The 23173-nt window shown below is 41.8% G+C and overlaps 1 protein-coding gene across 5 annotated transcripts in view; it reads left to right on the plus strand.

Moving 5' to 3' along the window:
• LOC108781661 (TSC22 domain family protein 1) overlaps nucleotides 1-23173 on the plus strand; it is a 361628-nt gene that overhangs the window by 19450 nt on the left and 319005 nt on the right. For 2 of the 5 annotated variants that reach the window (XM_018549738.1, XM_018549729.1), the window contains exon 2: nucleotides 1388-3823. In XM_018549738.1, the coding sequence (XP_018405240.1) occupies nucleotides 3638-3823 (186 nt within the window). In that variant the 5' untranslated portion in view covers nucleotides 1388-3637. The remainder of the gene's footprint in view (nucleotides 1-1387; nucleotides 3824-23173) is intronic. The other 3 variants (XM_018549723.1, XM_018549717.1, XM_018549707.1) reach the window with 3 other exon arrangements.

The following is a 23173-nucleotide window of genomic DNA, read 5'->3' on the forward strand; positions in this document are numbered from 1 at the left end:
GCCGTTGCGTTATATCAGCGGTTCTCAGCGAACTCGCGGAATCCCGGGGTGAAAACAAACGATCGCGCTCGAAACGTTTTTCTTTGCCGGCGAGACGCGGCCGTTCGCCAGTGTGTGTGTGTGTGTGCGTCGGACGCGCACACATACGCTGCCATAACTCGCGCCAGGTAACATGAGAAACGGCGACTCGAGCCCGCTTTTCGTAAGCGGCTTACTTGCGCGACGGAAAATTGTACTACAGTCCTGGCCGCGCGCGTGCCTTTTTCTTCGCCTTAACTGTCTCTACGTCGTCGCACATAAAATACACGACCGCCCCTGGTCTCCTTTCACTCCCGGAACGTTCCGCGCCCCGGATGTTTATGCTGCATGTAAGCAAACACAGTTTTTCTCCGGCTAATGTACGCAGCAGATCGCGAAGAGTTATGGCACGTTGTGAGTTTTCGCAACTAGAATTATTAAATTATGTCTTTTTTTTTACTGATGATCGCTATTTACTCACAATCAGTCGGTTAGAGTTGCGTATAACTTGCTTTGATAATATTTAGCATTGAACGGATGTTTTTATCAGTCGATAAAAGTTCAATCGAATTAACCACTTGTTTATATTTGGATCATTCATATATATCTCTTATATCATAAATTACAATATATTTGCAAAAATGTGTATATTTAAATATTCTTGCTGAGCTCTCGATAAGAAATCAATCTATTATCTGCGGATCTATTATCTCGGTTATAATACACGGTGACAAAAAAGTTTGGCCACAAAGTTTTGTGTTCATCACATTATTAGTAAAGTACATTTATAAAAAAAATTTGGAGTATTAGTGTGTTATATTTTATTAAATATAAAAGTAAAAATTCAAAATGGCTACTTTTAGCTCTGATACCAACTTTAAGACCAACTTTGAGAACGCATCGACGATGACCGTGGAAGAATCTTTTTTGTCACCTTGTAGATATTTTCGCGGGCTGCAGAGAGCCACTTACGTTTCGAGTTGTACATATATTCAAATCGGGCAGATCCTTGGGCGTGCGACTCGCTTTTCATCTGCACATACGGACGAAGGGAGGGAAGAGGGAGGGGCGGAAGGGGAGGGGGGGGGGAACAAGAGCGCTATCCGTCAATATTTTCAGTGGATTCCAGTCGCGACGTGTCCGCAATCCCGACATTGATAACGTCTGTCGTTTGTGCTCGAGCGTGCTTGTGCATTGCGTAGTCCTGCGCTTTTCCGACTCCATCTGTCTGTCTGTTCGCGGCTTGCGCTTAACCCCCGCCCGCCCGCCCCACCCCCTCATCCCCGACTGCCCGAAAGCCCGAAACAGAAAGCATTTTAAGCCTTTGCATCCGCAGTAACGCGAGTTTTCGCTTTTGGTATGTTTCCAGAACAGCAGGAACCGGAGTTCGACCGCGCGGGAGGAGCCAGCAGTGCGCCGAATAAATGACGTAAATCCGAGGAACGGAAGCGCAACGTCACTCGCTAACTCGCAATCCTCTCCTTCCCTCCCCCCCTCCGGTCCCCCTCCCTGTCCTCCCTGCCCCCTGGCAACCCCCCTTCCCTCTCTCTGTCTCGCCGTTTCCGCGCCTCTGCCCCCTTCTGTGTCACCCCAGGAGAACCCTCTCTCTTTCCCTGTTCGGGTCCGACCCCGCGACACGACCCGAAGAACCTGAGGCGCGACCCAGCCGCTGGACCTTTGCCCTCTCTTGTCGCCTGTACGCCCGCTTTGTCGCCCGCCGTCTTCACGTGCTTACAACACTACAACCCATTTACCGCTCCTACTCATCGTTGTCTCCGTTACCGTTCTCTTCGCACGCTTCTTCGGCGCCTACCTCCAGCCGTCGCTACCTCATCCGCTACCAGCATCCCGTTCCTGTCCACGGAATTTCGAAATAACCGACTCGCGCGTTGCTGTTCCTCTCGGTCACGGCAGGACGGCACGTAAGGGTTTCCTCCACCTTTCCACGCGCACGGAGCGGCCCTTCTCTCTCCCCTCTCCATCTTCTGCTTCATCAGCAGCACCGGCAGACCGCCGTGGTGAACGAACAACACAATCCTGCACCAGCTCCTCCGCTATATACGACTACCACCATCGCCCTGTACCCCTTCCAGTAGACTCGCCGCCGCGAGACACACGCGTTGGTTTGAAACCGGCTTGAAGGACGTCACGACCGGCTTTTCGAAACACGCATACGTAGACGAATACATACACATATACACACGTGCGATCCAGTACCACCCTCAGCGGCGACCAACTGCCTGTGTGTGCATAAAGGAAGGGAGATACTTGTGCAAAAGCGCGCGCGTCTAGAGAGCACGCTCTTCTTGGTCGACGTTTAGCTTCGAAGGCTTTCAAGCTTTGCTCGACTACTATTCTACTACTACCATCACTACCACTACTATTACTACTGCTACTACTATCACCACTATTACTACTACTACTACGCCCAGACTACAGCTTCTCAAGTACGGTGCGCTGCAAGGAGGACAGAGGAAATATAGTGAATAAGGAGTCGATAGATGAGATCGACGACCTACGACGCCGCCTTATCACGAAGCCAGGAGTAGCGCCATCCCGCCTAAAATCGACCGGTGCCTAATCGCTGTCGATATATATATAGCTTCATCTTTTTCGCTTCTTCTCTTTTCCCCGGTGAGATATCTCTCCGCATCCTGTCCCTCTCTCTCGCCTGTGTACATTTAGCTTTTACGCCTTCCCGGAGAGATTATCTCGTGTGAGAAACGCGCGCACCATCAAAACACGGCCTACGAGATTAAAGAATTTCGCAGAGTCGCGAATCACATCGACAACAACGCCTAAGCCGGCCGTGTTTCTTCGATTAATACTCGCCACGGGATCCGATATCAGGCAAGAGAGAAAGAACGGCGATAAGCCACGCTCGAAACAGCCGACGTCGCTGATAAACGCGAATCTTCGTCAGACGGTTCGACATATCGCGCAACGACAACGACGACGTGAGCCAAGCGTGATTTCGAGGTGAGGAAGAACGAAATCGCGCGGTGATTTCCCACGCGGAAGATCTACGCACAGGAAGACAGACGCGGGTCATCGTGTAGATGGGACACTAAGATCATCACATCGCGCTTAAACGAGAGATCTTCTGCCGTAAGGTATATAGCACACAAGTAGTTACATGACTCCGAGGCACACGCGGGATTTCGCATATAGTGTGTTTGTGTGTGAATGGTAGAGGAAGGTGAGAGGGAGAGAAAGGGAGAGAGAGAGAGAGAGAGAGAGAGAGAGGAAGGGGTGAGCGTGTGTGTGAGAGAGAGAGAGAGAGAGAACGAAGCGAAAGTGGTGGAACGAAAGGGTTCAGTACCGGACTTGGCGAAATCCCGTGAACAAGTGCCGACGAGTTCGTGTCGCGAGGTGGTGTCGTATACTCCATAAACCGAAACGTCTATATCCTTGGTAAGATCAGTCGACGCGTGTGCACGCGACCGGAGAAAAGGAGCCGATCATCACGAGCAAGAGTTTAGAACGGCAAAGAGAGAGAGAGAGAGAGAGAGAGAAAGAAAAAGAAAAAGAGAGAGAGAGGATAGTCCGGGGGGTTACTACTCTCTCACGGTAGAGGCCAACGGACGGCGGGGACTCTCGGTCTTCCAGGAGTGGAAGAATGGCAATGGTCAGCATGAATAACCTACTGAACGGCAAGGACTCGCGGTGGCTGCAACTGGAGGTTTGCAGGGAGTTCCAGCGCAACAAGTGCACCAGACCCGACACGGAGTGCAAGTTCGCCCATCCGCCGGCTAACGTCGAGGTGCAGAACGGACGGGTGACCGCCTGCTACGACAGTATCAAGGTAACGAACCGTTGCATAATCGAGTTTTCGTACTCGCGCGTAACGAGCGCGTTCGCGCGGAGCGGAATCGTCGGTCCCCCGCGCGCGCACACGGCCGATAAACTCCGCCTTCACTTATCTGACACCTTCGGTAAACTCAACGAGAGAGAATTATCTCTGTTATCCCGATGAAGTGTGAAACTCTATCGTAACGTATTCGCATCGATGAGCGTAGAGAGAACGGGGCTCTCTTTCTCTCTCTCTCTCCCTTACTATATTACAGCTCTTCTTAGTTGACCCCGATCCTGTTAGATAAGTGAAGTTATATTGTACATAATTGAATATTATTTGTCTTATCTTTATTTATGAGCCAATAGAAGCTCTTTACCTTTTCAATGAAGAAATATCGGGCATTGCGATGAATTCAGTTAACAGATAGGATCGTCTTTATTATAATCTCAAGGAAAACGGTTCTGATTCCGTCCGCGATAAGACGTCGTATACTTTGATCTCTGCGTGTGTGCTATTGAAATAATATTACAAGTTGGAAGACGAGATTACATCGGGTTTATTTTACGTCGGAGTAGAGGGGAGATTTTGAAATTGATGTTTAAGAAGATTATCGACAAGCAACTGCGAGTATATCTACGGATGTCGAGGCGCGCGCTTGTAGATCATTCTCTTCGGCGTCAATTGCATTCTGAAGACCATTTTCCATTCCGCGCGATCGATCCAAACGAATACACCACACGTGTGTACGTCGTGAGATCGTCGATCGTTCTTTTCTGCGTGTGCCCGCGCTTTCCGACTGATCTCTCGATACAAAGCCGATAATTTGCAACGCCACACAGTCGAGATAAGGAACCGGTTGTAATTTACGATGGGTAATAAGTCTCTTATCGTCGATCCGAGCGCGCTATCGGCCCTCGGGGGGAAACGCCGGTTTATGGATTTTAGAATATACCGTACGCGCGTTTCCGAGGCAAGGCGCGATTAAATGAACGCGAGAAAGAGGGAGAGAACAGCATCGGGGGGCGCGGTCTTGCCGTCTTCCGAGAGCGTCTCGGTAGATATTGAACCGGAGAATTGAATTCGCAGTTATTAATAGCGACAATTATTCAACGCGCGGGAAGCGAGAGTACCAATCGACATCGTCAATAAATCAGACGGGCTCGGGGAGGCAACGAGCATTATGTAAAAATTGAAGGAGACCCTCGAGCTCGACGTTCGTCCGCGCCGCCGTCGATGCGGTGCCGTATTGTCTGATGGCACCTATACACGCACGCTCGCGATTAGATAAAGGCATGTGTCTATGTGTACCATATACACACACACATATATGTGATACACATGGGGTGCGGCAGTCGCGTAATTGCGAGTACATATTCCATGCCGGTGTAACGTTGAAACATTTCTCTGCGTCTTTATCTTCTTTTACTTATCTTGGATTATACGTGAAAGCGAAGGATTGGCAGAATGACGCAGGGGTTTTTTTTTTTGCGCTGTCGCCTATTGTATGTTTTCAAACGGAATCGCAGATTTCATGACTGATGAATAAACGCCTTCACTGAAGCTGGCACCTATTATCGTCGCGTGGTGTTAAAATTTCACTTCAATAAAAAGTTTAAAATTTGCATTAAATATTTTATATCGCTGGAAAAATTGTACGTTAAATGAACCTGTGTATTTTTTATGACAGTTCCAAAAACTCTTTTTAAAGTCATAAAAAAACATTTAGAATTGCTCATTTAAATACAGTATTAATGTTGAGGTATGGATACAAATTTATTATTAACGTCATTATATTATCGTGTAAGAAATAATAATTATTGAATTGATATTTATAATTTTAAACTGTTTGAATAGTATTTCTATTCTTCCTAGGGATCAGCATTGTAAGATTACTTGACACATTAATGTATTTTATTAATTATTTGAAATAATCTTATCTCTCTATTGATTAAGAAAGCCCGATTAAATTTTGTTAAAGAGGAAGATCGAATTTAAAAACATAATTGGGTTTTCCATTTATCGCTGAAGATCTGCTCCAAATCTGTCAAAAAATAATGTAATTATTCTCTATTATATGTATTATTAGCACGTGGTGAACTCGTTCTTGTGACTATGATTGTAAATTTTCGCCTTATGCGTGCTATCGTTTTTAGACACGGCCACGAATACATGCATATGTCGAAAGTGCGATTAGATAGCGAGTGGCAAAAAGATAACATCCACACGAGGGAGCAGCTTGCCGCTCCGTACTATCCGAATATTCTCGAGACGCGTTCACGGTCGATTCGTTTTCAAATAGAGAAATACTCACGTATAGATACACACGTACGTGTATTCCGTGTACAATCGTGTGTGCGAATCGCGACAAGCAGGGCCGAGCCATATTTAATTCTGGAGGCTATTAATGTCACGGGTAGTGCCTGAAAGGCCGCGTTGTCCGTCGAACTTTGGTCGTTTCTTTGCCTCTCCGTTCCTCACACGTTCTTCCTCAATAATGGCGCTCGTTACGTTTAATCGCTCTGAATGAATGGAGCGATGGGCGGGCGCGCGAGTACGCGCCATAGCACTTATACAAAGGTGGTGAACAGAACGAGGTGCCGGTAGTCGGCGATACATATATATACGTTCTCACGCGAATTTGAAACCACCTTACTTTAGCAAAAATTTGAGCTCGCTGCTTTATTCGGCAGATCCGAAAGTTACATTTAAAGCAACTGACTTTTGCATGTTTAAATCTTCATTAAAAATCGATACGATAAAATATAACATCTTCCTTGTGATGCATCTTTAGTGTTTAAGCTACAACTGTGTGGAATTAATAGAGAAATAAGAGATAATGCGTATCCGTTATACGTGAAAATTTAACTTGTCGGTATATATCTATTTAAAAAATCTTAATGGTTTTACTGCAGAAGAGATCTATTGTTTTTGTTTGACAGAAGTTATCTCTGCGCAGTAATTTGTGTGCAAAAAGATAAAACGTCTTCGCATTCTACGAAAAGATGCGTGTGCGAGTAATAGTAAAGGATTCGAAACCGAGACGTTGTTAAGTTTCCGCGGTATATAAGAGAAAGCCAAGCACTCTCGGGAGCGCCGATATTACCCCGAAGAAATATTAGCAATAAACCGTTGCATTACGTACACCGGACCTCGACTGCCTTGCCGTGGTTCCCAAAGTCTCTCATGGAGAGTCTGTCGCAAGTTTCTTGCGTCGTTTAGGTGCCAGAAACGCTGCTCTCTTCGCATTTCGCCGATGAAATAAAGGCTCATTTTTCGACTGGGAAATAAAGGAGAGTGGCTATCGCCGTTTCCAACGTCTTATCGCTCCTCCCTTGGCGCGGATGGGTATCTCCGGGCAAAAGCTAGATTAATTTCACGGATTGGACGGAGAACACGGACATAAGTTTGGTCTGGTCGCGCCAAGCGAGTCGTCCGCGCGTTTGCATCGATTCTGCTGCATGGCTTTTATTCCTGCAGCAGTTCCCTTTCTCGTTCTACCGGTATACGCCCGATAAGAGAGGATCTATTGTCATGTTAACTGCAAGAATTACGCGCTGCGAAATGAAGGAGGATTGTACGAGCGACCCCTCTTTCTTTCACTCTCTCCTGCTCTATTTCCTTCTTCCTCTCTCTCTCTCTCTCCTTCCGTCCTTACTTCGCACAAGAAGCCACTAATGACTATAAATGTGATCCGTAAGCGTTTCCATGTTTCAACGTCATGACGAGATGACTGTTGCTCGTTGAGTATCTTCTCGAATGTTACATGATTTAAAACTTCATCTTCCTCTCTGATCCTAAGTTATACCTGAGGATATTTTTATTTTGCTTTATAGTACTATAAATTAGTAAAATGTAGTAGATATTTTATGAATTTTGTATAGAAAACATAAAAATATTAGAAAGGATTTATTTCGAGTCATGATTGTAAATGACTAAATAATAACGAACAATAGACATCTCGTGAGTTATATTTACATTACATACTGAAGTTGTGCCATTTTTATTTATTTCGTAAAAATATAATCGTACAGACGATACGCGCGTAGTGAGAAATGCTAGAATAAAATAATATTTAAAGAGAAAGAAATAGGTTACAGTGCTATTGTACACAATACGCTATTACGAGAATTCAATTTTTGGAGCAACATGACGTAATTTTCGTTCTAAACTAAATAGTTACGAAATACGATTTTACCTTCATGTGGGATTACTCGATATAACACGTTCATGTCGGCCCTTCCTCCATTACTCACAAACAGGATTCAAATGTATTTATTGTGTTATGTCGAACTGCCGTGAAGCGTAATGTTTTATTCTCGTTCGTTAAAAACATAGCTGTAGTAGGGAGCGATCGAAAAACGTGACGAACATTTTTTTCATCGATTTGTAATTGATTCCACGTCTAATTTCGCGCCGCACTGAATATAGATTCTTTTATTTCACTCTTCTCACTTCCATTTATCTGACTTGGGCAAACTGATGGAAATTACTTGCACTATTTTAAGAGAACGTTAAATGATGATTCCTTCCTTTTTATTAATGGCTACTGGCTAATGATCAGAGTGATTCTCATCCGTTTTTGCATAGAATGATCGAGGTTAATTTTAACAACAGATTTTACAGTATTAATTGAATCAGAAATTAATAATGGACACTTTGAGAATTATTATTTCATGCAACTTTTTCACGTATAACGATAAATATCTCGATAATTAAACTGAGATCGCCAAAAAAATTACTGCTCGAAAATTTACGCGTGTATAATAATATAGTCTTCAACTGCGCGAGGTATACGCGGAATATATTCATTGAAAACTCTCTACCTACTTTCAATACATAAATTCGAAACCATTCATGCCTTGATATTTTAGTTGAGAGAAATTCGATCTCAAGTGGATGAAAGATCTCGTTATTAAAATTTAAAATCGGGGTTTCGGTACACGCGCATTTCGTTGGGCAGTGAAGTAGAAGTGTGGTTACGACACGTAGAAAAGATTCGAGACGATCGTTAAAATCGTTCTCGGTCGGTTGCGACGTTACGTTCGATGTTACGATCCCATCCGCTGTCGCGAAATTCGCACGTTCGATTCCAATTAGGCCGATTGGGACGGCGCGGCGTGGCGCGGCGCGGCATTAAAGTAGACCTCCAGTTTAATCGTTCTGCCGCGCCAACCGGCGCGGTCGTACATCGACGTTGGAGCCAATATTTAAAGGGAAATATGACCGGGTTAGATGCAGCCAGGTTCTTCTCGCTCGCGCGGCGTCGCCACTTCGGAGAGTAAGCTCGTGCGCGCGCTTTTGTCTTTCATATCCCTTTTACCCTCCCCTCGGCTTCGATTCTAGCTGCCCGCGCACTTCTCTTCGCATACGCTCGTCGTAGCTCTTATTCAACCCTCGGGTGCGCGCGTTATCGATTTCAATTACCTTAAAACTTTCAATTAATTCGGCTGTCGAGCGTTTTACGCGCGGTGGGAACGGCCGTCGGCCAATTCTCGGGCGCAGATGTCGGGTATACGGACTAAGCGAGGCTGAAATTTAATATCGATGTCGAATACTTTTTACGCAGGATATTGAACACCGCGCGGGTATCGGCGGCGTTGCTCGATATCTTTTCGAGAATGATTGCGACGAAAGCGTTATTTCATTTAAATAACGACACTCGGATTTCACGAACGATACCGAATGGATACCGAAAGGTAGCGCGTAGCGGTGCTCTCTCTCTATTAAATCTGGACCGTTGATCTCGACGCTGATCTCACTTTCACGCCTAGAAATTGTGGACCTTGGATGTATGTTTTATCAGTTCGTCACGGCCCATCGCCGATGGTATTTCTTTCTTCCTGCTGCCGCTTTTTGAACCGTGTACGCTCGCGCCGGGTACGATAACAACACCCGTTCTCACGCTGATAAACGACGGTCGAGCGCGGGCGATATAATACCCGGCGGACGCATCGGCGCGCGATCACGCGACCGGCTAGGAAAATTCGATGAAAATAAAATGGGCGCAGTTTGAGAGCATAATAAACAGGTGGCGATGCGATAAAATTTCTTTGTTGCGCCGCTTAATAAAGCCGACCGAAATGTTAATATCGTTGCGGCGAAGCGACGTTTGCCGTGTGCAAGTTTAATGTTTGAAGTACTAATATTTGCGTGGCGGAATATTATATCAACATTATGCGAGACTCTAATTTTGAAAGTGATATAAGTTCGCTGTATTTCAAAAGCGCGGACAGGGTCGGCATGAGATAAATCAAACAGCCAATGTTGTTTCATTTTCCGAATTAAATTGACTCGCCGGATCGTCGAAATCGCGGTCCAACGCGATCGCTCGTTCGTTTTTGGTATTTAAATACGAAAATTAGAACACTCGGAATTCGGGACAAATCGACCGTCGTCGTCGATGATTTACATTGAAAATTCAGTTACGATTTTATCCAGTTTTTGATACGGTAGTTGTTAATTATCGTAGTTATCGCTTTATCAAAATTTTAATAGTTGAATAAAAACATTCTTTCACTAAGACTTTATTACATTTTATTATAATTAAACGATGACGTTGTTGGTATCGTCAATACAGTATCGGAATTATTAGAAAAAACACGTGGGATAAAATCATTATAATGTCATAAAAGTTGTAAAATGAAAGAAAAAATGGAAATATCATTCAATAATTTCTACTTTGCCGCAATGAGTGTGCAAGTTTTGTTGTCCACGTGATCTCGAAGCGAGAAAGCGGCTGCACTTTCCTGGGTCGGTCAACGTACAGTAACATCACAGATTCTTGCGGAATTCGTAGCATCGTATTTCCGCGACTGGCAAGGGGAGAGATCGGAAAATCGCGCGAAAGAGCCGAGAAGGGGCCGAGCGGTCCGTCGCGTTTCACGCTAGTAGACACGAAAAACATAGTTAGCAGCTGCTGCCGCCAGCGTCGGCGTCGTCGTCGTCGTCGTCGTCGTCGTCGGCTATGGCTGCACCTGTCGCGTCCGTTAACGCGCGACTAAAATACGGAACGCGCGACGACGAGAGCGAGCGGAGTAATGCGCTCGTGAGCGGAATCGTCCCGCCAACGATTACGAGACCTCTTTCTCTTTCTCTTTTCCTCTCTTTCGTCTTCACTCTTCTCTCTCTCTCTCTCTCTCCCTTCTCCTTTCTGATGGAACACTCGACAGGATGTACTGTCTGATAGGATGAGGTGTTCAGCGCTCGCTTTCCGCAGAATTTTTCAATATTCTCGCCTAGGAAGATTAAAATGCGGAAAGACGGGCTTCTTGTTCGGCGGCTTTCTTCTCTTTCTTTTTTTCTTCATCTGAAGTAGCTTTATACGTGGTACTACCGTCGATGTACAAGATAATTTGAAAAACTCAATATGACTAGGTTCTTCTTACGGACAAATTAATTGCTAGTCTGTCAATTCAATTTTTAACTAAAATTAATGTGAATATTAAAATAGATTGTGTAATATGTTTCTAATAATTTTAAATTACTCTGTCGGTAGATAGACAGTTCATTTAAGATTAATTGAAAAATAAGATTTAGTTTTCTATTTAGATGACTGAAGCTAAACATTAACATATATTGTATTATCAAATATCTTTATAATTAGCAGTGATTAGCAGTGAAAATTGACCTAAAAATGTTTGACGTATAAATAAACGAAGACATATTCAGTCAAAGCTGATTTTGGTTTCTAATAATACTTTATAGACGACGACTCCAATACAATCATATATATTTGATGTAGCTCGAAAAATTATTGTCCCATCGTCTTACATGTAAAGAAATTTATTAGAGTCACTTTGTTTGAACTGTTTCACTACTGCGTTACTTTGATCAAGACATGTCACTTGTCTTTCGATAGAGAGTTCACAAAGCATGTTACTCGTCTGACTTTTTACGTGGCACGTGACCGCTGGCATACTGTAAATTCGTCACATACTCGCGTCGTCGGTACGAAAGACGATTGCAAAAAGGCAATCACGAGTGTTAGTCGCTAGCAGGCTATATTTATAGAGCCTGTAGGTTGAGTGTATAGATGAAATAGAGAAATGATTGTTTAGATATTTGAAAAATACAGGATGTACAAAGTAAACTATTCTTCAGCATTTATATGGTATATAGGCTTCCTAGAATACTATACATTTGAAGAAAAAATAGATCATAGAGTAGAGTGTGCTTTGAGATAGTTGCTATATCGTGCTAGACAAATGGAACACTTTAATAAATTTCTATTAATAAATCATCTGCAGATGAAGCTATTTTTAATGAAAGCTTCATTTATAAATTTAGATAGTAGAGTAATGTCTGGTTTGTTGTTTTAGGTTAGGTGTATAATATAATTTAAAAAATAGGACACGAGGATGCAGTGGCGTAGGGTATTATTAAAGGGTAACGTAAAGGGATATAGAAGATACGGGGCTCAGTTGTTAGTTATATAATCGATCCTGGTCGGCGACAAGCAGTAGACAGACAGACTGGCGGGTTTACACGCCGACACGGATAGATAGCACGCAGGTCACGACAAGTGAGCGGTCGGCACAAGCAGACGGCCTGGCAGGTTCTCGCGTATCACTTCTAAACTGCAGAATGTACTATTTCTACACCCTTTTCCAAGTATTAGCGACGATATAACTTGCATTATTATTAATACGTCGCTTAGGTAAATATCACAGTTTATCGGATATATGCTTGTTTCTATTACATGAAATCATCATCATGTACGATTATTCTGGTTTTATTCCAGTTGCATACATAAACTATATTTTAACCAATCTCAAACATTTTCGGAATTTTATTTTTAATTCAGTATATGTTATGGACATTTTGAGTAAAAATAAACAATAATATTAAATGTAAATAGATATTTGTAAACTCTCTCTGTGTGCGATATATTATATTTCTGCAGCTGTTTCCGCGAAGATATATCTCGCGTTATTATGTAAAGCTTAGGTAAATACACGGCGCGGTTGATGGAATTAGGCGGATTAATTGTGTCAGTTTGCTTTTGGATATACTTACTGTGAGTATAAACTATTATGCTTTATGATTTCTTTGGATAAAAGCATCGTCTACTTGTCACTTTTGGACGATGGCTAGACTAAAAAGTTTCGAGTTTTTTATACGTCTAAGAACGCGTGGAATTTTGCAATACGTATTATATTATACTATACAGAAATGAGGTGAGGAAATAGGGAGGAATCAAGCTGATCTGCACGACCATTTGTTGTTCGCTCGAAAATCGATTCGCGACACGCGGCAAACAGACGGATAGACAGGTTTACATGCCGACAGACAGATGGAGAAGACAGACAGACGGACAGGCTAGCAGGCAGGCAGCAGGCAGGCAGGCAGGCAGGCAGGCAAGACGAGCCGGAAGGCCGACTGCGACAGACGGAGCAGGGCGAGTCAGGTTCCCATGTATTACTTCTAGCCCACAAACTACGCCTCCGCTTCTCCTTCTCGATATTACGTCTCTGATATTCCCGAGAGCTTCCTGGAATATCTTACGCGGCGGAACCGTCTAAACGTTTGCTATTCCAACCGAGTGGAAATTCATTTAATTGCCCCGGAAGATCAAGAGCTCTCTAGACCATCTCTTACCTGCTCAACCTTTGCTGTCTGTTCTTTTTTCTCTCCTATACCTCGTCTCTAAGTCAGTTTCGGTTTCGCGTGCGCAATCAAAAGGATATCATTACCGATTATTATCTAATCGCCTTTTCAAAGAAACTTGGCACGTCGATTATTTATACGTCATAAAGATACGTTATAATCTGATCGCCGTATACGGCATGCTTCATACGATTTTTGTAATTCTCTTAAATTTTATTTCTTAAATGTGTGTGATAAGCTGTGTTTTTCCTTGCACACACGATAAAATAATAATTTTATTTTATTTCTTAAGCCAATCGTGATCTTATGTTAGATAAACAAATTTTAAAACAAAGCGTGGATTAATTCTTTTATATGTTTGAATAATTTTTGTTAAAATCTCGATAGGTTTTTGAAGCAAAGTGAAATCACGTTAGGGGGAACATAGACGTTATATTACTTACATTTCAAGTTGATTGAGAAATTTAAGGGTTTGTCGAGGTTGAATGCAATTGAAGGGTGATCGAAGCGCGGACAAACAGATAGGATTGACAAACGTTCGATCGCTCGTTATCGGTTCGTTCTCGTAACCAGATGACTCGATCCGGTTGGTTGGATCCAGCAGGTATCGCAGGCGGAGCCTTTCGAAATCCCTTGCAGGTTGGGTTTGCGGTCGAGAAAGCTCCATGTGTTTACTCGCGTTTACGTGTATATGTACCCGAAAAACCATACAGGTGCAGCACTACCTAGGCCGTCGTCTATCGCTTTCACATAATTTACGACCGGACGGCATTAGCCGCAATGCTTGTCCCTGTAATAGAACGGTCGGAACGGGTGGCAGTGTTCGAAACAGGGCGGTCGAAATCGGGCGGAGAGGAGGATATGCGGAGGGCACTAGAAGGGAAGCGCGGGGTGATCGTGCTTATATACACATAGCTGTGCGGAGCGTGCAGGGCCCTGTGTAGTTTCATGGCGTGTCGCGAGGGATGCAATCGGAGGGTTCAGGAGACGACTAAGGGTAGAAGGGAAGCGTGGAGGATATGGGTGCAAGAAGGGTGAGAGGATGGCGATGGGAGGCGCGCGGATGGCATTCTGCGGTCAGTTCAGTATGTGCCTATATGCCGTCATGTGTTATCGATTCCCCTCGGAGCCCTGCTGCCTCCGTGCCTACGTACCTCATGCCATGCGATATATAGTTACCTCTCTGTTCCGAGCTATGCGAGATAAACCCACCGTCGCCGCTCACGATATTTCTCTCCTCTCCTCTCTTCTATATTTTGCTCCTTTCTTCTGCCACCTCTTATCCCTTCTCACCCGCGGCTATTGTACTCCACGAGTTTAGACTTCACCTAAATGGTTTTAGAATACATGGCCCCCGTCGACTTCTATCGCTTTAAAGCGGATTCTACCTCGAGTCAAAGTCGTGATGAAGAAGGATAAGGCGCGGAGTTTTTCTTCGATGGGATAACGACAAAAATATCGATATATTCCGAAAACACCGAGATGGTATCGTGGAGAAACAGTGGTCCGTCCATGGCGTTTTAGATTCGATATCGATTTTACGAGGCACGTAGCAGTTTCGATATTATAATTCTGAAATAGTCATTACAACTTTTAGCAGCAAATCTGGTTTGACAACGGTACGACATCGTCTTAGATAATCCTCAAACTCGGTTTCTCAAGATCTCTCGAAACTTTATAGTATAATCGAACTGTCGAGCTTACTCGGTAAACGGTTGCAAACCTTCCCTTTCTGGTTTCAAGTGTTGTCTGCTCAAGTCGAGACGCTCGTCCATCCGGTCCATCCGAGCAGCTACAAAATATATTGTCTTCCGCTTCGTGTGTAGCGCGGCATTGGTTTCCGGAGCTATCTAGACTTTTTAATAGCGTCGTTTCTTCTCCAAATCGAACTTTACATTACGGTCGTAGATGCAGTTATAGCAATTTTGAGAGGAACTTATGGCAATTGGCCATTGTTTTGTTTTCTGCAGTACAATCTCGCTCTTTTTCCAATAAGAATTTTCGATATTGTTTTCGATATTGAGCTTGTCCTCTAAATGTTTTGTTTTCAGTCATAATTTAATACATTTTTTTTTTACAGGAGACAATATCGCATATTACAGTTAATGATGCATTTAAATTATTTTATTCTCGAATATAATATTTACAAAGTGAAAAAAAGGAAGTTGATTATTAATAATGTTTCGCATATTTATATTGATATTTTATATGCGACTAAATCGATACTTGTAAACATTTCTAAAGCTAACGATTAAGTATGTAAAGAGGTAATCGTAACAGTTGTTTGCGGGTAATGTTGTGTAAAGGCAGGAGTCGATAAGAATAAAAATTTTTATCAATTGCACGCAACACTTGAAAGCTTTACGATTTATTATTTATTCAATCGCTACCCGATGGAGGCGGGCGTATTATATTATCGTCGCTCTATTGTGTTACCAGCCTCGTAACCGTCATTATTCCACGTATTTCCACTATGTCCCGTCCCATTCCTCGTATTATCCCATATTCCGTTGGTTTCGACCGCGACGGCGCATCAAATGTACATGGACGTATCGAATACCTTTGTGTATGCCAACACTCGGTTGAGGTATCGAGGTTTACGCAACGAAAAATTTATTTATCGATCTCGGCCACACGCGACACGCGATGCGAAGTAGCTCTCGCGCTCTCGTCCCACTTCTTCTCTCGCCTGAAAAATAATAATATCGCGGGTCAGTCTGAGAGCTACTAATACGCTAACAGGCGTAATATAGGAAGTGGTTCGCCTCGAAGAATTATGTATCTAACTGGATGGAAGTAGTGGTGTAGAGCGAAAGAGACAGATATGTAGGTAGGTCGTTAGGGAAGGAAAAAAAAGGAAGAGATAAAGGAACGGTCGATAAAAGATCACGCAACGCGCGTGCACCTTAATTTCGAAGTCCTGATCATATCGGTCTAATTGATCAATCGCGATGCTCCATTAAGGTAAGAGACGTCAGATTGTGTGTATATATATATATATATATGCATATTACTTTTTTCGTGTGGAGTGCATTCGTACGTGTGTGGTATTCTAGAGCGTGATACACAGGTGACTCGCGCTTACGCGTTGCGTGACTCGAGATATCTCGCAACTGCGAGTTGCGCTTTACATCGTCTGTGCTTTGGTAGTTTCCCTGTTAAATAACGCGATTGCGAAACCTGCCGACGCATTGTTGACACTCTTTCTCGGCGTGGCTTATCGCAAATTGTCCCTTCGACACGCAATGAAATAAATGTATTTAATACGACGATGGATAAATCTGATTTTGGGATTTCATTCTTTTCTTTTCTCTTACGATAATATAATATATAGTTCCAATGATATAATATATACTGTGTTGATACGTGTTATATTGCTTCAAATATCTGTGTATAGTTTAATACATTTATACATAGGTATACATAAATTGTTTACAGAGTGGGTTTTTTCTATTTTGTGAATATAATGAGAGAGAGAGGAAGATAATAGTAATAATAATAAATAAAGAAATAAATATATAAATATGAAAGGTGTACGAACTATATTTAATTTGTATTATCTCGATCAATTGACGCAACATACATTTATGTTATCGTTTTTTTTTTTTACCGAGAAATCTTTGCCCTTCTTCTATCCTGGAAATTCGTAACGCGTCACGTTTTAACGGGATTTATTCGTTTAAATAGAATTTGAAAGTGGGTCGAGAACACGCGGTCGCCCTGTCGTTAGATTTAAAATGATTTTCATCTCTCTGACATTTTCGACGATGCGGGAAACAGATGATAATCAACGACATGTTCTAAAAAGTTGTCCTTGCGCAAAGTGTACCGAACCTACAATGAAGTTGTGCGCGCTCACTTACGCAGAGGCAGAATGCCAAGGGTGTTTTTAATGATGCAGCAGCGGCCATTTATTCATATAGTATTTTCTCTAACTTTTCATACTCATACCTTCAGCAGTGAGTAACAAATCATAGAAGCGATATGGCCATGAACAGAATATCTAGAAAACTTTTCGTTTTTCAATTTTTCACCACGATTTTTGCGGTTGTACGTTTTATGCATCGCGAAATGAAATTTACACACGTAACTGTATAAATAAAGTAAAAAATACGAGTTTTTGAGAGAAATACATTCATTAATACAAATTTTAATAATCTTTTGTGAATAAAAATCGAAGAGAGATCGCAAAGCAAAAATTAATTTAAGAAAATGAAAGTGTATAGTGAAGTAACGAATATAGGAAGGTTATGAATGGAGACAGAGATTATGTAAACGTATGATTAATCAATAATTAATAAAAATAAGAATTTGCTATAATTATCTATTGTAATTTCTAAATAAAATATTCTTATATTTTCAAGTAATTAACCAAACTAATTATATAAAACTATTTGAACTATTCAATAATTATACTTTTAAACATTCTTTAATAACTTCATTTATATATAATTCTTCATTAATAACTTCATTATCAATTATATATATATATATATGTTACCAATTTAACATTGCAATGGTTCGATTAGATAAAATTTTAATATATTAAATAATTTTGTCTTTTCTTTTCCGAATAAATTCCAGCTTTCTAAAAAGTTACTACCACTTGCTCGAAAAAGTGAACGAGAAAGAGAGGCAGCAGGGCCAAAGCACGTCTACAGTACAGTTTAATAATAGTATCGTCACGTCTGCCCTCGTCTTCGTCTTTTCTCGTAGTAGAGGGAAATATATACCGTATCTCCCGTGTTTGGTCTCCGCGTGTATAGTTACATCATTTGATTCTAAAATGGTCTCGAGACGCGCGCGATGCTTGAGTACAAAAACGTGTTCTCACTAAAAAGTTCGCTATATATAGGCGCGTTTCTTACGAGACAAATTCTCTTACAGAGCACCGTCTTCATGCTGGAGTAGCATCGGCGTGTAAACATCGAGCGTATTAGAACCCGAATAGCGAGAAAGAGAGAGGGGGATGTTTCCTTTACATTTCGTTGGAAATGTTACGCGACAAGGCGACAGAGTTTTGGCGCTGACAGAGAAAGTAGAGGGAGCGGTGGGTTGATTTTACCACGACGATACTCAGTGCCGGAACTTCAAATGAACGCACACCGTGCAGACGATTGAATATCGTTGTGTCGAATATTCGATAAAAAGCACGTGTCTCGCCGAGACGTAAACTGCGTATTGATATTAGAATGTCGGAAAAATTTTTATCTCGAGTCGCCGAAAACCATAGTGAGTTGGCAGGTGAGACGACTGCACGTCTCTACGAATGCAACATATATACGCCCACGAGACACGAAATGCGCCACGTTGGTCAATTTCTTTGAAAGCTGGCTACGATCCCAGCTAGTAGAGTACGATCTCTCCGACTTTTATCTAAATTTGAATTTTTTGTCTTATTTGTAGTATTATGTAATTCCTCTGCGTTTTATTTATCTGATGAGGGCATGCGTTGTTGATATTCGAATACATCATCCGCTCTTATTTCTTATTATTTACTAAAGCGGTCCAGACTCTCTTATATACTTCTTAATACAAGGTTATAATTTACATACAGTTTATTTATTAATGCTAACACTCTTGTGCCACAATAAAGTATGAAAAATTATATGAACACTTGAAATTCCGTGATAAAAGTAAAATATGTGTTACAAACTCTGCATTATTTTGTACGGTAAAATATTGGCTGGTAAAATATAAGGAGCAACTTGACATTCACATAGCTGAATGCAACTGTGGCTACTTGAAAGTCCGTGGGGAGGAAAAGTATAATTAGATGCGCACGAGATGTCGTTAAATTTAATTGCAGTCATCTGACGGGCGACGATGAAATCGTCGGACACCTGTTTGCTCTTTTCTTCTTCGTTATATTTATGTACATCATAGAAGTGCAGGATGATGGCAACGCGAGAGTCGACAACTTGGACGACGATAATTTTATTCGCATGCGTTACCCAAAGTAAAGATTAACGAAGAATAGGACGTAATAATTGGTTAATTTTATTGTGAGAAAAGTTGTAGAAGTTGGAGGAAACTTTTTAACATATCACTCCATTCGATCATTCTAACATTTACTATTCCACGATGCGTAAAAAATCGTATTCTTCTGGTGAAAAGCACAGCTGACCGATTTTCCTCTGAATTGCATTATTATATGCATGTTATATATCTATAAATTTTTTTTGCAATGATTCGCGCGCGTGTTACGAGCTTTTATTCAAGTTAAGGGACAATATTTTACGAATTAGTGTTACCCGCTTCCATCGGCTGTGCGCAAGCTTGAGCATTCGTCGCACTCGATAAAGCACGAAGTGGAGAATAATTCACTGCCTTATCGGAGCGAAATCGCCGAATTGTGCAGCTCTCTCTCTCGCTCTCTTTCTCTCTCACTCTCTTTCTCTTGTGTGCGCGTGTGTGACGCGTCGCGAATTTCCGTTGAATACTGGTACGAGAGAAGCGGGTATTCACGGCGGACACGCACTCGAGAGAGCGAAGCGGGAAGCGCGAAAATTCGTTGGTGATTTTCGGGCATTTTATCTTCGCTATCGTCCCTTCCCTACGTTTCCCCTTTCTTCCTCTTTATCCCCGCACGCACGACTGACGCATGGCGCGAGATACTGGATTAACAATGCATTAATTACGTTTCACAGCACGACCAACGTGGCGGCGGGGTCTGAATTTCCGAATTATACGCCATGGCAGATTACTCGGATAAAATTCAACCGTATGCGGGAATTTGCATACCGTAATGATGGAATACCGCGGGACGTTATTCAGCCCGTCTCTTCCGTCCTTCAGAATGCTCACTATGCGCGGTCGTCATGCAAACGAAGTGAAACAGAGAGAGAGACGGGGGGGGGGGAGGTAAAAGAACTTAATAACTTTCTTAAATTACGCGTATAAATATTCCTCTTTAAATTAGCTCGTCAATGATATTTAAATATCGCTAAATTTGGGTAACGACGTAATACATATTATTAATGTAATACATTAATCGATATCACAAAATATTTGATTTGATTTGATTTGTGGGTTTGGCTTATACAGATTTGAATGCATTAACGTCCATTAACGCTAATTATATGGTTAATTAAATTTCCTTTTCCATCTATTTTGCTCAGTTTCTGTATAACTGACTTTGTGTGACGCAACTTCATGCTTTAGGCATAAAATACATAATGTACATATTATTATATATTAATATTATTTATTTTTTAAATTTTTGTAGAGAGAAATCTGTTTTTGTCATTTCTTATATAATAAATTTGTCTCATGTTTATATAAATTATTACCAATATCATTATATTAATAATCAAATGTTATACGTCAGAGACATTCAAATACATTTTTTAGATATATTCTTTTTTATACGGTATGTCATTGAAGACATTATTATACTTCTTTTTGGTATTTTATACTCGCGGGAGGGGAGGCGGACTTTATTGTCTTTTCTACTTACATAATTTAAGCGTAGAGAACGGAAGAAGAAAAAGGAGAAGAAAGAGATCGTGCGGCAGAGGACCGATATATAATTAAAAAAGACTGTAGAATAGGCGAAAGAGAGTGTGTTCTATCTTGCAGATTAATGCATCCCGCAAGACCACGTTGTCTTGAATTGCTCCGGAGATAACTCGTGCCCACGTTGGCGTCTAGGTTTACCGGGATGCAAATACGACGACGAGGGAAATGGCGTGGAATTAAAATCGTCGGACGAGGAACTCGCACGGGGAACTATTTCAGAAAGTAGGGTTGGAAAGCCGGAGAATTCTATATCTGTACTTTTCCACGGTCGACGCGGAGAGTAAAGAGAAGGAGCAGTATTTTCGGGATTATTGTGTTCCCCGATTCAGGATGTTGCGCAAAGACAGCGAAAGGATGACGGGAATGCAAAGGCGAGCATGCAAACTGCGGGAGCAAAGCAATGTTACGCGCGTTCGTAATAGTACGAATAAAGGGGATCGATATCTTCACAGAGGAAGAAACATCCGCGCGGAGGAACATCGGTTTCAGGCAGGAAGAAAGAGTCGGAGGAACGAGAAGAATGGATGAAAAGGTGAGCGCGACAGAGATAGCGAGAAATGGATGGTTGGAATATGCATGCACTAGATTCTAAAACGATCATGCTAATATTATGGCTTCCGTTTGAATTCGTTAACTCGTGTTTAAATTGTCTGATTGCGTTGAAAAATGTGTGAGAGAAATTGAGAAGGATGCGTTTATAGCGCTATCTTTTTCGCGATATCTAGCGGATAATTCTTTGAGATTACAACGAGTCGACATTTTATTTGGCTGTACATTAAGCAACAACAATATAGTGGGGAAAGAAAGGAACGCCGATATAATGGAAATATCGTTGGGACTAGATACTGATCGCGAACGATAAGAAATTGAGAATGTGATCGGTGACACAAAGGAAGCGCGAAAATCCTGTACCAAGCAAAAGAAGCGGAAAGGCTGAGAGAAAACTCTTCGCAGATAGTTCCAGTTTGAAATACCGAGGAGTCTAGCGCGATTCAAAGGCAGGATGATGCAAAGGTTCAAAGGAGGATGCGGAGGAAAGAGATGGCGGAGAATCGATATCATGAACGGGTACTTGATGAATCCGTCGCACAATTTCACCTGCACTTTGGTGAACGAGAAGATGAAAATATTAATGGAGAAGTTTGGTTTCAAGGCCGAAAAAAGAGAGAGTAGTATATATGCCAAGATATAAGAGAGCTCTCCATTACAAGCTCATATAAAAATTTTTTTAAGTTTTAATAACCATGTGTGTGGATTTCTTTTAAATAAAATAATTTTATTGTTTTTTATAAGTAAAAATTTTTTTAAATCTAAATGTATAATTAGATATGAATTATTTTTATGAATATGCGTATTATTTTTGTGATTATATCTGATTGAAATCAGATATCTCAAATAAATTTTGCGATGCGATTTCAAATTCTAAATAAGTATTAAGATCTATGAAAAAGTGCGCTTTTTAATCATATATGAGATACATGAAACTCAAAACATTTGTACATACAGCAACACGAGTTGCATACTACAAAGAAAACAGATTAAAAGATAAAATACGAAGAGTTAACAGATGTGTTTAAAGAAGTCACTCCTCATGTGAGAGCCGAGATATTGCTTTCGAGTATATATAAGTACTTGTAGAAAGGAGTAAAGGATAAAGACGTTCCTGTTTCAGTATGGTCGTGTCTCTTGGGGAGTATCTGTCGACTTAATTCTTTTCAAGCTAACATAAACTTGTCGAATCTACGAAGATATAGCGGAAGGTCTAAGGGAAGTCGTATAGATGGGAGACGTCAGATTATGAAAGTATCGTACCTGAAAGGATCGTACTTGACGCGATCAAGCGAGGGAAGCCAAAAAAGGAATGCCACGAAGACAGAATGAACGTATGAAGAATCGAAATGAAAGAATGTGATCCGAGAAGTTATTGTATCGTGTAAATGTGTATATACACGCGATATACACGTAGGTATATGTAAGAGTTCAACGTTTATTTTACGATATCATGGATCACTAGAGACAAAGAGACAAAGGTTTATTGCGATGCAAAGACAACGATGATACAATGTGGGAAAAGAAGAAACGAGAGACTCGAAAGAAGAAAGAAGGCGGTCGCGTAAAGCAGAAGGATCGATATTAGTGGGGGACTATTTCGAAGAAGGTCTATAAACACGATTCTCGTTTATAATGACAGGAGGATCAGGTAGAAAGGTGGGGGGGGGGGGGGGGGGGGGG

This window comes from Cyphomyrmex costatus, unplaced genomic scaffold (genome assembly GCF_001594065.2).
Source record: "Cyphomyrmex costatus isolate MS0001 unplaced genomic scaffold, Ccosl1.0 scaffold123, whole genome shotgun sequence".
Classification (NCBI taxonomy): domain Eukaryota; kingdom Metazoa; phylum Arthropoda; class Insecta; order Hymenoptera; family Formicidae; genus Cyphomyrmex; species Cyphomyrmex costatus.